The sequence below is a fragment of the Schistocerca gregaria genome, chromosome 5 (genome assembly GCF_023897955.1).
Source record: "Schistocerca gregaria isolate iqSchGreg1 chromosome 5, iqSchGreg1.2, whole genome shotgun sequence".
Classification (NCBI taxonomy): domain Eukaryota; kingdom Metazoa; phylum Arthropoda; class Insecta; order Orthoptera; family Acrididae; genus Schistocerca; species Schistocerca gregaria.
In genome coordinates, this window is record NC_064924.1 from 40,245,805 (window position 1) to 40,262,452 (window position 16,648).

The following is a 16,648-nucleotide window of genomic DNA, read 5'->3' on the forward strand; positions in this document are numbered from 1 at the left end:
GTAATAGACATACTATGCCTGTCTGAGTATCACATTGTGTCTGATGTGGAAAAGGTAAATATCAGTGGTTACAAACTAGTTGCACATATGAGTAGAGAGAATAAGGTGGGAGTTGCCATATATGTCAAAAGTTACCACTGTGTAGAAAGCTTAGATACAAAAAAGATTTGTCTAGAGCAGCATATACAAACATTTGCCTGTAAGCTTAAATTGAAGGAGGGCTCTTTTATAATTGTATTAGTATATAGGTCCCATTCAGGAAACTTTCATTTATTCTTGGAAAACTTGGATGCCTTGTTGTGCTATATGCCAGATAGGGGAGAGCAAATTATTATTTATGGGGACTTCAATGTTGATTCACTGAAAGAGTGTAATAGGAAGAATGACCAGAAAGTCTTGCTCGGTTCTTTCAATTTGACATCTGTCTTTAATTTTCCTACTCGGCTAGTAAAGGACAGCAGCATATTCATAGATAACACATTTATAGACCAAGACAGGTTTAAAAACATAAATTCTTGTCCTGTTGAGAATTGGCTTTCTGATCATGATGCTTAGCTAGTTGCAGTATATGGCATAGCTCCATTCAGTAATTCAAAACTAACCTCCAAAGTTGTGCGTTCAATTAATGACTCAACAATTAGAAATATGATAGAAAATCTTCAGCAGTTAGGCTGGGATGAGGTGTACAAGGAACCTGATGCTAATTTAAAATATAACTTATTTCGTGATTCACTTGTAAGAGAATTTGAAAACTGTTTCCCCAAGAAAGTAGTTGGCTTACTAAAGGAATAATAATATCTTGTAACCACAAAAGGGAACTGTATCTAACAACAAGAGAGAGTAATGACCCAGAAACAGCCAAATATTATAAATACTACTGTGCTATATTAAGAAAGGCTATTGAAAAGTCCAGAAGCAAGTGCATCATGTCTGAATTAATACCTCCGATAACAAAATCAAAACAATTTGGAATATTATTACAAGGGAGACACGACAATCAAGAGTACAGGATGATGGCATCACCATCAAAGCGAATGGAAACTTGATAAACAACAAGCCGGAAGTCGAAAACATTTTGAATAATCATTTTTTAAATGTTGTAGAGAAAATAGGATCTAAATGTTCATTAGAGGAAGCAAGGAAGTCAATGGAAGAGACCTTACCCACACCATTTGATACAACTGAAATTCCATCCACCTCTCCTTCTGAAATTAGGAAGATAATAAACTCTCTCAAGAATAAAAGCTCACATGGAATTGATGGCATTTCCCACAGGATAATAAAAGCTTATTCCCAAGAAATAAGTGAGATTCTTAGCCACATATGTAATAGTGCTCTGAAGCAGGGTACTTTCCAGATAGACTGAAGTATGTTATTGTTAACCACTGCATAAAAAAGGGGATATGTCTGATGTCAACAACTACTGCACAATCTCTCTTCTGGCTGCCTTATCCAAAATGCATGAAAAAGTAATGTATTGTAGAGTAGCTTCACACCTTTGTAAAAATAAAGTTTTAACAAAATGTCAGTTTGGTTCCCAGAAAGGATTTTCAACAGAAATTGCTATATATACTTTCACTAATGAAATATTAAATGCTCTGAGTAACCGGAAGTCACCTGTTGGGATTTTTGTGATCTATCAAAGGCTTCTGATTGTGTAAATCATGGAATACTTCTAGATAATCTCAAGTACTGTGGTATGAATGGAACAGTGCTCAAATGGTTTAAATCATACCTAACTGAAAGGGAGCAAAAAGTTGAAATAAACAGTTCACATAATATGCAAAAAACTGGTGATTTCTCAAACTGGAGAACAATCAAGAATGGGGTGCCGCAAGGTTAAATCTAACTTTGGCTCAGAAGGGGGTAAATTATGATGCCACAAAAGTCTTTGGTCACTTACCTAATAGCATCAAAAGTCTGACAGATAGCCATATAGCATTTAAAAGGAAATTAAAAGAATTTCTTAATGGCAACTCCTTCTACTCATTAGATGAATTTTTAGATATAGTAAGTGGGTAATTTCCAAACCCACCCCCACAAAAAAAATTAAAAGTATTGAGTGTCATGTAATATTTTGTCTAATGTAACATCTCGTATAGACACCTTTTATTAACCTGACACGTTCCAAATCATTACAAAGTGTCGTATTCGTGATCTATGGAACAAGTACTAATCTAATCTAATCGATAGTTTGATTGTGCATTTTCTCAGATGAATCGCTTTCGTCTGAAGAACTTGTTTCAGAAATAACTGTTCCTGAATGTGGTACACAGTAATCAGGGTCGTCACCACTGAAATCTGAGTCTTTGTCCTAAAGGTATTTCAGCATGGAGTATTGCCATTATCTCATAATCTTTCAGCACTTCACTAAAGTGATTCATTACAAACTGAAATGGAAGATAATGCCTCAGATTACATATATTAACTTCATTTACACTCCCATGCAACTTTATTGCACGAAGAACGCACAAAATGTGTAACACTACTCGATATTCAAAGCAATATCTCATGTAGTGGACAAACATTGATGCATGGTGGTACATCTTTCGCATTCTGTATTACTCACGAAATACTCGTCTTCTGTAGAATACATCTAAGAAACGTGAATTCCAGAGTGATTCTGAATATATAACAATCATCATCTTACCTTTTAAACAGCTGAACCAGCAATGTATCACGCAAAGGCGGAAACAATTACGCACTCGGTCGCACTTGAGAAAAATCAGCAACACTGCTATCCTTGCAGTAAACAACAATCGCCACACACGGACTGCATGGAGCAACACTACTTCTGACCTCTCTGTCACAGTGTTAACTACCAAATTACATTCAGTGTGTGGTTCACAAAACATACCTTCATGCTGGACGAGTCAGGACTTCACAATCAAATGGTACATTTTTTTGTACCACCATGCACTGAAGCAAGAACTAATTATGATATCACGTTGTACCACCTACCCTGAAAGAGTTAAAGTTGTAGATATTGATTGTATCAATATCCATGTGCACTGTGATATACTGTGGAATTTTGGACATGCGCGAGTCCCTCGATAAACTCTTACTGTTATCGTTGATTGTAGGCTTACATTTCATTGTGCTCTTTTAAAAGTTTTGAGAATAGTACGCCCATTCTTGTTCAAAACAATCTTCTCTAATTACAGCTACATGAGGAACAGCAGTCAAGTTCACATATTACTACGTACAGAAAACTGGTTGAAACCTGAAACTGATATCAGCGAGATTTTTGGGGAAAATTTAAGTGCATATCGAAAGGATAGACAAATGGGAAATAGTGGTGGTGCATTTGTCACGATAGGCAAGAAACTCAAATCCACCATGGTTAAAATTGAAGCTGCATGTGAGATTGATTGTGCAAGACTCAGCACCATGGGTGGGCATAAAATGATAATTGGATCCTTCTATCACTCACCACACACACACAACCTGACTCAACCGAAAACTTTAGAGAATACCACACTTCACTTCTATGTAAGTTCCCCCTCATACTGTAAACATCAGTGGAGACTTTACTCATCCAATGACTAATTGGAAAAATTACAGTTTTGTTAGTGATGGACGTGATAAGACATCCTGTGAAAAATTACTAAATTCCTTCTCTGAAGACTACCTAGAACAGACAGTTAGGAACCAGACTGATGATGGAAACTTATTGGATCTAATAGCAACAAATAGACCTGTCCTCATTGAGGAGTGCACATCGAAACTGGTATCAGTGGCGAAGAGGCAGTTATAGCAACAATGAATACCAAAGTACAAAGGACAAGTAAAACCATCAGAAAGATATATATGTTCAGTAAAGTTGATAAAAAAACAGTAGTGTCGTATGTCAGCGAGGAACTTTAAACTTTCAGCACAGGTCAGGAACTGGTAGAGGAACTCTGGCTCAAGTTTAAAAGAACAGTTGATCATGTGCTGGATAGACGTGTGTTGAGTAGAACAGTTCATGATGGTAGGTCACCCCTATGATACAGTGTCACTGCAAAGAAACAGATTACTGCATAATAGGTTTAAAATAAAGCTTAGATGCTGAATGAGACGCGTTTGGCTGTCAAAAGAGCAATGTTTGATCCCTTCAATGAAAGTGCTCTTTCAGACAAACCAAAGAGATTCTGGTCATACGTAAAGGCTGTTAGTGGCCCCAAAGTCATTGTCCAGTCCATAGTGAATGAGAGAGGAACTGAAAGTGTGCGTAGCAAATCAAAAGCTGAAATGCTTTAACTTCGTTTTCAAATGTTTTTCCGCAAAGGAAAAGCCAGGAGAACTGCCCCAATTTAATCTTTGTACCACTGGAAAAATGAATGAAAAAAAAGTATTAGTGTCAGCGGCACTGAGAAACAGCTGAATTTGTTAAACTGAACTAAACTCCAGGGTCGAATGGAATCTCTGTCAGATTCTACATTTAATTTGCGGCTGAGTTAGCCCATCTTCTTACCATAATCTCTGGTAGATCTCTCAAACAAAAAACCACACCCAGAAGTTAGAAAAAGTCACAGGTCTAAAAGAAGGGTAATAGAAGTGATCCGCAAAATTATTGTCCAATATCCTTGAAATCGATTTGTTGTAGAACTTTAGAACATATTCTAAGCTGAAACATAATGAGGTATAACAGAATGACCTCCTCAGTGCCAACCAGCACAGATTTCGAAAACATCGATCATATGTGGATCAAGGCAATCAGGTAGATGTTGTATTTCTCGATTTTTGCAAAGCATTTGACTCAGTACCACACTTAGGCTTATTGTCAAAAGTACGATCATATGGGGTATCAAGTGAAATTTGTGACTGGACTTTTTGGTAGGGAGGACACAGCACATTATCTTGGATGGAGAGTCATAATGAAATGTACAAGTGACTTCGGTTGAGCCCCAGGGTAGTGTGTTGGAACCCTTGCTGTTCATGTTGTTTATTAATTATCTTACAGACAAAATTAATGGTAAAATCAGGGTTTTTGCAGGTGATGCAGCTATCTGAAAGAGGCTGCATAAATTTTCTGTCATATCTTGATAAGATTCCAGCATTGTGCAGAGATTGGCAACTTGCTCTAAAAGTTGAGAAATTTAAAATTTTGCACTTCAAGAAATGAAAAAAATATAGTATCCTAAGAGTATCGATGAATCACTGGTGAAATTGGCCAATTTGTATAAGCACTTGGGTGTAACACATTGTAGGAATATGAAATGGAATGATCACATAGATTCAGTTGTGGATAAAGTGGGTGGCAGACTTCAGTTTATTAGTAGAATACTGGGGAAATGCAGTAAATCTACATTGGTGACTGTTTACAAATCACTCATGCGATCGGTTCTAGGATATTGTTCAAATATGTGGGACCATATCAGATAGGACTGGGGGGGACGGGGGGGGGGGGGGGGAGGGAGATATTGCATGCATACAGAGGAGGGCAGCATGAATGGTCACAGGTTTGTTTAATCCATGGGAGTGTGTCACAGAGATACTGAAATGGCAAACTCTTGAAGACAGAAGTAAAGCCGGCCGATGTGGACGAGCGGTTCTAGGCGCTTCAGTTTGGAACCGCGCGGCCGCTACGGTCGCAGGTTCGAATCCTGTCTCGGGCATGGATGTGATGTCCTTAGGTTGGTTAAGTTCAAGTAGTTCTCAGTTCTAGGGGACTGATGACCTCAGATGTTAAGTCCCATAGTGCTCAGAGCCATTTGAACAGAAGTAAACTGAACTAGCTTTAAATTATTACTCTAGGGATACTGGAACCCCCAATGTATCGCTCACACAGGGTATGTCGCGATAAGATTAGAATAATTACTGCACGCTCAGAGGTATTCATTCATTCATTCCACGCTCCATGCGTGAATGGAAGAGAAAGGAACCCTAATAACTGGTGCAATGGGACGTACCCTCTGCCATGCACCTCGCGGGTGTTTACTGAGTATGGATGTACGTGATCCTTTCCAGCATTCCATTAGAAAAAGAAGCTTCAACACCGGAAGTATGTGCAAGTAGGCGATAATTTGATAGTTTACTTACTACATCGATAAGTAAAATGTAATCGATAATTTTTGAAATTGGACTATTCCAAGTTTGAAGTGATCGCAACGGCGTTTTAATTGTGTTTCCTCGATGTCTCTGTAAAGGGATTACTTTTTAAAGATCCGGAACTTTTAGTCAGCCGGATGGAAAATCCAGGCTTTCCGGTACATGTGGCCACCCTGTTCGACCAGCAAGGACAGGGAACAGCTTACCATGTCCATCTGTAAGCGAATAGGTCGCTTACAAGTTTATCACGTTAAATAATAATTAGCGGCTGAACCTGAAAACAAAGTATAATTAATTGTGGATTACAGTCCAATGTATGTCAAGAAACTAAGGACGTAAATGACTGATAAACACACATTGACGTGCTGCTGGAGGACGTTCTGCATCGCCGGTCATTTCATTTAGAACAGTACACACGTGCGCTGTATGAAGGACACAGGCACATGTTACAATGACAAAGATGTCTGAGAGAACTCTTACAAAGGCTAGGATTAAAGTAACTTTTATTAAAATATGATTAAAGTACTCATATATATCGTCGAAGATTTTGTAAAATCTTTTTTATAAGGTATTAGACAAAGTTGTTTTGTAGCATAATATATGTCTAAATAGAACTGAGCTGCTGACTCTATGTGCAAAAACCTGTTCGAACGACAAGATGTCAAATTAAGTAGGCCTTTACATGAAATCAACAGATAATTCGTTGTGAACTGTTATTAAAACACGCTAAGATGTGTTATAATTATGTATCTCAACAAGAACTTTCTGTATTGCATATTAGTAAAGTAAATCAAAATATGAACACATTTCTCGTCGAAATTTTCTCGCAATAATGATCAAGGAATGAAGCAATTTTCACCAGTTTTAGAACACAAGTATTTTTATTGATAGACCTATTCAAAATAAAACAGTAAAATTATATCACAAACATATGTAGTTATACGTATTTCTTAAACTCATCTGAAAATATTAGGCAAAGCTTTTACAGCCATAAACTAATATCAAGTAGCTACACAGTCTATTCAACGTGAGTACATGAAGTACACAATGACCATTTTATGAGTAAGGGAATGACTACAATCTTTTTCCCCCCAAAGTTTTCTCATTTTTACTGACTTTTGATGCACCTCTAGTGCTAGTACGCAACTACGATTTTTTTGTGGATGTGCGAATAACGCGGTGTTACGTAAGAACTGGAGTGGCTGGAAAACTTCATATAAACAATATTTATTATTGTTTAATTTTACAAGCCCCATGGTGGGCATTACATATTCAAAATTAGCACTAGTGACGAACATTGCTTGAGAAACAAATCGCATTGAAATTACTTCATGTTGGTCTTTCAGTAATGAGCTCTTAATGATAGCAAGTCATGAGACGAGAAACAATAATATGGGATTGCATTTAAACATGATCTAACTGCATAGTTTTGGCACAGTTTTACGCTAGAGGTTACAAATGATGAGTAAGAGTGACTGTTATATAATATGTGCACAGTTTAACAGTGGATTTGTTGTAACACTTTTAGTTTTGAATTAAAGCAAGCTCTGAGATAGGACACAGTTCATCAGCTGCCATCAAGTACGCAATTGTATCAAACTAAATCAAACTATACAGACTCTTAGAAAGGCACCAAAACCATCAAAAACGTAGAAACTTTGGATAATTTATATACCTTCTTGCTTTGGGACTGTACACCTGGAAATAAAAGTTTGTGACTTCATTTAGATACAAAAATAATTGTAATTTTAAGATTTCTATAAATGGTTCAAAGATTGTTGTTGTATCGCTGCTCTCGCGTGACGCCTTCGGCAGTTGGCAGCACTGTCAGCAGCTGGACCGGTGCTGACGCGCCCCCTACAGTACGAACTTCCTCATGGCCGGCAGACCACCACTGATGCGAGTCGCCGAAGAGACGTACTGGCTGTCCTGGTTGAAGCACTGTAGCAGGAACTCGTCCAGGGAAGAATACAGGTGCTCAACCAGGCTTCCCATGCTGTGGTCCTGGTCGGGGTAGCTCTGTGGAACAAGTCACGCCATACACGGTAAACAACCGTGGTATTTATAAGCGGCGAGCATGGGGTCTTTCCTTGAGTACAAGTAATTACTTAAGGTTTTCTGCAAATGGTAGCTCATGAAGGTGTTACAGATACATTTCCACATGTACTCTATTATCTGGTTTAGCGCCATCTCAAAAAAAGACATTTCTGAGAGTTTCACATGGTTGTATGAATATTTTATGTGCTGTACTCAAGTGGGGAGCAAGTAGGCAGGGGAGAAAACTATATAGAACACCTGAAGCGTTAGAACCACCATGTTAATTTATTTCCTATTTTTACTAATCCTATGACAGAACTTTTTCGGACTGACGAGGCACAGTGAAGATGAAAATTTGGTGGTTTTGGTTGTGCTTGCTGGTATATATCGTAATTTATATGCTGTTTGACTCGCCTTTACTTATTTCTGTTCGTTTTATAACAATGTAATGTACCTCTTACTGTACGTGTTTTATACAATGGCTAGTCACTGTCATAAAAATTGTGCTGACAGTTATTACACTTGTGGTAAGTTTTCGACTAGTAATCATCAGTAGAATATTACTGAAATCGTGAAGAATAACTAATTCTCGTATTTTTGAAATTCAAGGAGTTAGGAAGTATAATGAGCCTCATGAATACAGAACTAGTGTAGCGGGAGACTTATATTGATTGTTGCGCCGGAAAGTACAAGAGGCGATTCATCCGAGAAAAAACTTTATTACATGACCGAAGGAAAAGAGAACGCTATCTTGAATGTCGTAAGGAGAGGGAACAGAAACCCATGGACGTAGAATTAGTATGTAGTAAAGTCGTGATTTTATGTACAAACTTTAATAATTATGTTCATATTTAGAAATTAGTTACTTTTTGTACCAGTTACATTCATTCTGGTAGTTTAATATATTACAGTGAAGTCGCAGCGTGACAAAAGTGGGTCATAACGAAACAGGGAGATCCAAAATTATTTCGCTTGCTATTATCCTAAATCCTTAGGTAAATGATTATTTTCTTGTCTTTCGAGTAATTCTAACCACACACGTGAAGTACATATGATATGCACCCTAGATAGCCAGATTACTGTTCATTCAGAACTTCACGTAATAGCAGTATTCACATCGCAATTGACAATCTATCTGTTGATTCTAATGACCTTATGAGTTCTCTATAAAAAATGTTTTATTAAAAATAAAGTGCTAGTTTAAGTTGTCTCTTTAGCATGCAATCATCATAACAGTGTATGCTAATACCAATTTTTTGCAAAACGACCTAGCTCAGTACATACCCTCAATTTCGCGCTTTTCAGTTACTAGTTTAGTTCTTCCAAGAACTCATTGATTTAGAAATTCACTACAGTTAAAGTTTTCTTTCACTAAAATACTTTCTTCATTTGAGCCCTTAAGCTTATTAATTTCACAGATCTGATATTGTACTTTTGTTGCCCTGATTTTTCTGCATTGAGTAGTGCCTTTGTTATCTTCCTGAGCCACTGATTAAGAAATTACCTAATTAGCCAAATTATGAACTTGGAAATTTTTGATAGAAGTGCGGAATACACGTGTAGATATCTATCATTCAAATACTGCATTGAACTTTAATAGCTTTCTAATGATCTAGCCTACAATTAAACCAAATTATTGTCGGAATCAATAGATTGCCAACACCGCCAAGAACTCACCTTTCTGTATTATGTAAAATGTAATTACAGAGTTCACAAAATATGATTGCACCAGTCTTTATATACCCCCCTCCGACAGCGAATACTCAGTACGTGGTCAGAATCCACTCGAGTAACTTCTCCACATTAGTGTACGCATTTCGTACAGAAAGCCGCGAGAAAATACCAGAACTCGAAGACGGATTTCTCGCAGAGGACGCCACGCAAGTGTGAACTTTTCGGGAGGTCAAGCTTCGAGTCGGACACAAAGTTTCAGCTGTCGCTATTTATTTCATTTCAACGCCTAATTCAGGCCACTGTCAGGATTTATTTTATTTCATCACGTATGACTTTGTTGACAGAGCCACATCACCACCTCTGCTTGCACCGCTTCACCACTATTGAAGTGAGGTCGTCGAAGCTTAAGCTATTGCAACACAGAAAAATCTGATGGGGCTTAGTTGGGACTATATGGAGAATGATTGATGACATCGGACTGTTGCAGATGTCGCAGCGCTGGTGCGTGGTCTAGTACTGTTATACTGAAGTACGGAGTGCTGTATGTGTGGACGTCTACTTCGTAATCGTGATTCCAGTTTTCTGAGGTTAGGTCACACAATACCACGTTGCACGCTACAATTCGGAGTCCTCTAGCAGCTTAGGCTCCTGTCACTTCACATGTCTGCTTCTGCAAGTGCTTCAGTACCTCTCCGAAACTTTAATACCATCTAAATATGTATGTGATGTTTGTATAAATTATAGCGGGTCAGCGAAACGGAAAATATAACATGTGTGACATGATATCTCAACCGATATTGAAAACAGCATAAATAATCCGGAGGAATTACTTTTCAGGACGCCCTTGTGTGTGAACTTTTGATATGAGAGACTTACATACAGTCATTAGCTCATGAAGTGCTACATTTGAATATTTGTCTAGACTTTACGACGCTTAAACTTAAAAGGAGAGGACGCCTACTCGTCACTGCCGAATTCGTCCAAATTTATGGTACATGTAGGGCGTGGTGAGACAAGAAAGTGCCCCAAGTGGAAACTCCAGATCGCCAAGCGTTTAGGAAATAAAAGGAATTTTGATACCGATCTGTCACCATGTGCACCTTATCAGATGTCCCTGCGCCAGTGTATTTAGCAAGCGCTGTTTGGCTTAGCGGGAAGAGGTCGGACTGTCGCAGGTTCAACTCCGCCCGATGGTAAATATTTTTGTGCTCCTTGGCAATGAGTACACTTCTGACGTCACAGTTAATCCGCAACATCATACGTCGTTTATATAAGCACAAAAAGCATAGGCATGGGATAAAACGCGGGACTGCAAAGTTTAAGAATGGATTGTAGTAAACGCGTACACGGGAAGGTCGTGTATGTAAATCGATACTTCCATTCTTTCGCAACTGATCGATTACTTTTACTGGGGTGATATTCATCAAAGAAACAGGGGAAGCAATAATTTTGACCGCATCTTGCGCATGTCATAAACGGCGCCTTTTTGCAGTGACATGGTTTTTTTTAATGTCTCTATATAAAAACAAACTTGATTGACATTCTGAAAACAGCTTCTTTCATCGCACATTCTAGCAGCGAACCACGCGTAACGTAGCATGTCGCTCAATACGTGCGAAGATAGCTGGTGATATAAAGTGGAATTTAGTTTGATGAAAGCTTCTCGGGAAGTGATTTCTCCTTTCTTGATGAGGTAAGTGCAGTTTCGATATTTTTTTATTAGATTTTTACCTGACGACCAAAATATACATCGTAGGGTTGCACTAATGGCGTACATTTGGGGGAATTACTTTGATACTGCACGCTGGCAATCCGTATTCATCTTGGAACAGTTCGTCGTATATTTGTGGATTTGTTTGTCCTCCCCACCAGTCAGTCAACAGAAGAATTTTATTCTGCTTCACGTAGGGCTTCATCACATCAGTTAAATATTTTCTGTAAAAGTCTGTTGACAGTTTTTTTGAAGAAGGACAGAGGCGAACCCACGACCCTTTCATTACGAACCTGTTCTCTTACCGCTTTTATATTTCATGTTGTTAATCATTGTTCGTTGCACTTGTTCGTGGCGAATGTCCCATGACACCCGTTACAGTTCGTCGTTGATCTATTCACTCGGTTTTCTTTTTGTTACAGAAAGCAACTATCCTTCTGACCGAACACGCTGAGCTACCGTGCCTGCTTTTTTTTTTAATGGGAAGATGTGGGGGGGGGGGGGGGGGGGAGTAGGGCGGGAAGGTCGGCCGCGGCCATCTAAAGGGTACAGTCCTGGCATTTGCCTGGAATCACCAAGGAAACCACGGAAACCTCAGTCAAAACTGCCGGCTCGGGAATTAAACCCAGGTCCTCCCGAATGCCAAGCCCAAGCGTTACCGCTCACCCACCAGGCTCGGTATCGTTGAGCCAAACACTGCTTCCAGAACAAATTGTCACAGGGACAATTGATAAGGTGCACACTGTAAAACATCTGTAACATAATTCCTTTTATTTCCTAAACGTTTGGCCATCTGAAGTTCCCACTTGGAGCACTTTCATGTCTCACCACGCCCTACATGTACTATGAATTTGGACGAATTCGGCGATGGGGGCTAGGCGTCCTCTCCTTGTTCGTGAACAATAATTCAGTGTAATGTGGAAATACGTTGAGAAGAGACGTTAGCACTCAACTTGTTCCTTAGCTATCACTGAATTATTGTAATACTGTCTGACGTCAACGATTAGTCACTTGCTTGGTTACTCGACGATGAACAATGCACTGATGATTATGAGTGTCTATAAAGAACTGGTCCTCGCTCAGTGGTGATGTAATTGTAACTAAACATATCAGTTAGTGAATTTAAAAACAATTGCGTTGCGTCTTAATTCTCAACGTAATTAAACAGTCCGGACAATTTTCAGCACCAGACGACGAGTTTAAAGGTGGCTTTAAAAGAAGAAATGCTTTTGTATGCGAGTAGTGTCTGACAGAACAGACACCACTCATGATGAGGCTGCGGGTAGATACATTGTATATGAAATAGAGGAATGGGGAGGAAAGGGAAAGGGTGGGAGGGGGTCTAGTGACTTCCAGCCGGACCGGGACTCCCAACACGCACTTACCACTTCTCATGAGCGACTGCCTTAACCGCTTCGGCCACGCGGACACTGTCCTCGACCGACCCAAATTTCCAACTTACCACACGGAGCATTGCGTGGTGCCTTCACGACTGTCGCTGACCAGGAACCGCTTCATCCTGCCGTGAAGTCTCCCTCACGAACTCTTTTAGACTGTAATATGGAGGCGTCGAGATAACACGAGCGAAAGCAAGCACTACAAGCGATAGTTAAGCTTACAGTAGCAGAGTAGCTGACAGCGGGTGATTCCACCTATGTCCGACGTCACCTAGCTCGCTCCATCGTTTCAAACTGTGCTAAGAACATAACCGTTTTTGCCCCCAGCGTCAGGTGAAATTCGGCTCATATCAGCAGGCTCATTTGTCCGAAGGAGAAGACAAACGTAATTGTTTGTTACTAAGAACGTTATTTAGTCAAACACACCGTGCCCCCTTGCACGCCGTTCACAAGACCAGGCGGCGTTCCCCTTCTCCCAAGCATTTTGAGAACTCCTGGGTTACAGCAACAGTAATATGGTCAATAACTTCCATCAGGATAGGACTCCTTCCTCTTCCACATGCCTTACCAAGCTCACCCATGTTTTCGAAAGTCATTATCATCTAGTTCAAACCATTTAATGACGCCAACACTCTCTTCAGGTAATTAAGTCAGCGGTACTCTCTCAATGCGGCAGTATACTGTAGTTGCTACCCTTCATACAAAACAGTGTCACTAACGGCGCACCATGTCTGTTCTCTCTAGCTATTCTGTTCACTCACATTATGGCTTGTCAAACGACAGTGGGGATGTCATACCGTCATACAAAGTGTACAGCGCCACATTTGCACCTGGCTGACAAAATAGGAACTAATTTTTTCCGAGAATAAATCTATTCCGCATTAACGCAGTAGCATACCATCGAATTTTGCTGCCATACGATAGTTACAGCCTGCACTTGACCTCTGTGAGTAGCTGCACTTTAATTATAACCACCCGGTATAAATATTACACGAAGACTTACCTGTCACTCGAGATTAAATAGACCTCTCAACCTCACCATCCTCAACATCACCATCCTTAACATCACCATCTTCAACATCAGAATCACTCCAATTTCTACGGTACAACTGGTTCTCATGGCCACAACAGTGAAAATGATGAACACACAGGAGCAGCCAGGAGAAGATACCTAAACTGCGCACAGCATTCTCTACTGGTGTCCCCTGGACCTTTACTAGTATGAGATGAAGTCTCTCAAATGCCAGGCAGTGAGGCGTGGTATTACTTAAATAATGTAATAGTACTAACACAAACCTTGCTCAAGTCCATACCAGGCAATTCACTAAATTTTAGGGTCCACTGAAGTTGACTCTGAGGCCAAAATAGTGGGAGATAGAGCTGCAGCATAGCTGACGACCCCACAAGTAGGGTGCAGAGGTGTCGAGTTCTGGTAAACGACAGACTTATTTAAAAATTAGTTTTTTTTATTGAAGTCTGGTGTTATTTACTATTTATCCCTAAAGTGAAGCATTTCAATGGTTTTTAACGCAAATAACTACAATGTAAGTAGGTAGTATGTTCTTTTGGAGCATTAGCAAAAGTATTAAATAGTGTTCTCCGCAATGATGCCTGAGAGGAACAATACCGACAGACGAATAAGGAGAAAAGTCGACAGTGTGTCGAAATTTTCAGGGTTCTTAACTTCACAAAAAATTGTTTGCACTATAGTAAGGTCTTTATAGAGTGGTCCATTGATAGTAACCGGGCCAAATATCAAACGAAATAAGCGTCAAATGAAAAAAACTGCAAACAACGAAACTCGTCTACCTTGAAGGGGGAAACCAGATGGCAGATGGCGCTGTGGTTGGCGCGCTAGATGGCGCTGCCATAGGTCAAACGGATATCATCTGCGTTGTTTTAAATAGGAAACCCCATTTTTTATTACATATTCATGTAGTACGTGAAGAAATAGGAATGTTTCAGTTGGACCACTTTTTTCGCTTTGTGATAGATGGCGCTGGAATAGTCACAAACATTTGGCTCACAATTTTAGACGAACAGTTGGTAACAGGTAAGTTTTTTAAATTCAAATACAGAACGTAGGTATGTTTGAACATATTATTTCGGTTGTTCCAATGTGCTACATGTACCTTTCTGAACTTATCATTTCTGAGGATGCATGCTGTTACAGCGTGATTACCTGTAAATACGACATTAATGCAATAAAGTCTCAAAATTATGTCCGGCCTCCACAATGCATTTGGCAATACGTGTAACGACATTCCTCTCAACAGCGAGTAGTTCGCCTTCCGTAATGTTCGCACAGGCATTGACAATGCGCTGTCGCATGTTGTCAGGCGTTGTCGGTGGACCACGATAGCAAATATCCTTCAACTTTTCCCACAGAAAGAAATCCGGGGACGTCAGATCCGGAGAACTTGCGTGCTTCGACGACAATCCACCTGTCATGAAATATGCTATTCAATACCGCTTCAACCGCACGCGAGCTGTGTGCCGGACATCCATCATGTTGGAAGTACATCGCCATTCTGTTATGCAGTGAAACATCTTGTAGTAACATCGGTAGAACAATACGTAGGAAATCAGCATACATTGCACCATTTAGATTGCCAATTTAGATTGGGGCCAATTATCCTTCTTCCCATAATGCCGCACCATACATTAACCCGCCAAGGTCGCTGATGTTACACTTGTCGCAGCCATCATGGATTTTCCGTTGCCCAATAGTGCATACTATGCCGGTTTACGTTATCGCTGTTGGTGAATGACGCTTCGTCGCTAAATAGAACGCGTGCAAAAAATCTGTCCTCGTCCCGTAATTTCTCTTGTGCCCAGTAGCAGAACTGTACACAACGTTCAAAGTCGTTGCCATGCAATTCCTGGTGCATAGAAATTTGGTACGGGTGCAATTGATGTTGATGCATCATTCTCAACACCGGGGTATTTGAGATGCCTGATTCTCACGCAATTTGTCTGCTACTGGTGTGCGGATTAGCCACGAAAGCAGCTAAAACACCTACTTGGGCATCATCATTTGTTGCAGGTCGTGGTTGACGTTTCACATGTGGCTGAACACTTTGTGTTTCCTTAAATAACGTAACTATCCGGTGAACGGTTCTGTCATTTGGATGATATTATCCAGGATACTGAGCAGCAAAATAGCACACGCCCTTTGGTCGTTTTGATCACAATAGCCATACATCTACACGATATCGACCTTTTCCGCAATTGGTAAACGGTCCATTTTAACACGGTTAATGTATTATGAAGCAAATACCGTCCACACTGGCGGAATGTTACGTGATACCGCGTACTCATACGTGTGTGACTATTACAGCGCCATCTATCACAAAGCGAAAAAAGTGGTCCAACTGAAACATTCCTGTTTAAAAAAACGCATTTGGTATCCGTTTGACCTATCGCAGCGCCATGTAGCGGGCCCACCATAGGGCCATCTGGTTTCCCCCTTCAATCTAGACAAGTTTCGTTCTTTGTAAGTTTTTCGTTTGACGCTTATTTCGTGAGATATTTGGCCCGGTCACTATCAACGGACCATCCTGTATATTTCAGTTGGCGACGACAAGAGAAAGAAAATGTGGGAGGGCTAAATGGACTGAAGAAACTCTAAAACAGGCATGAGGTTTAGTGAAATCAGGGAACAGTGTAACAAAGGAGCTGAACATACAAAGTATTACACTTTATGATCGATTAAAATCAGATTCAGACACAGATACCTTCCCTCGAGAGAAGATATGATTTTGCTACTAATACCAGGAAGCGGTTGACAGCACTC

The 16,648-nt window shown here is 40.0% G+C and overlaps 1 protein-coding gene across 1 annotated transcript in view; it reads right to left on the reverse strand.

The window, feature by feature from the left end:
• Positions 1-7,244: 7,244 nt before the first annotated feature.
• The window catches only part of LOC126272338 (venom dipeptidyl peptidase 4-like), a 281,131-nt gene continuing 271,727 nt past the window's right edge, over positions 7,245-16,648 (reverse strand). The window contains exon 16 of the mRNA XM_049975126.1: positions 7,245-8,052. Within this exon, the coding sequence (XP_049831083.1) occupies positions 7,891-8,052 (162 nt within the window). The 3' untranslated portion in view covers positions 7,245-7,890. The remainder of the gene's footprint in view (positions 8,053-16,648) is intronic.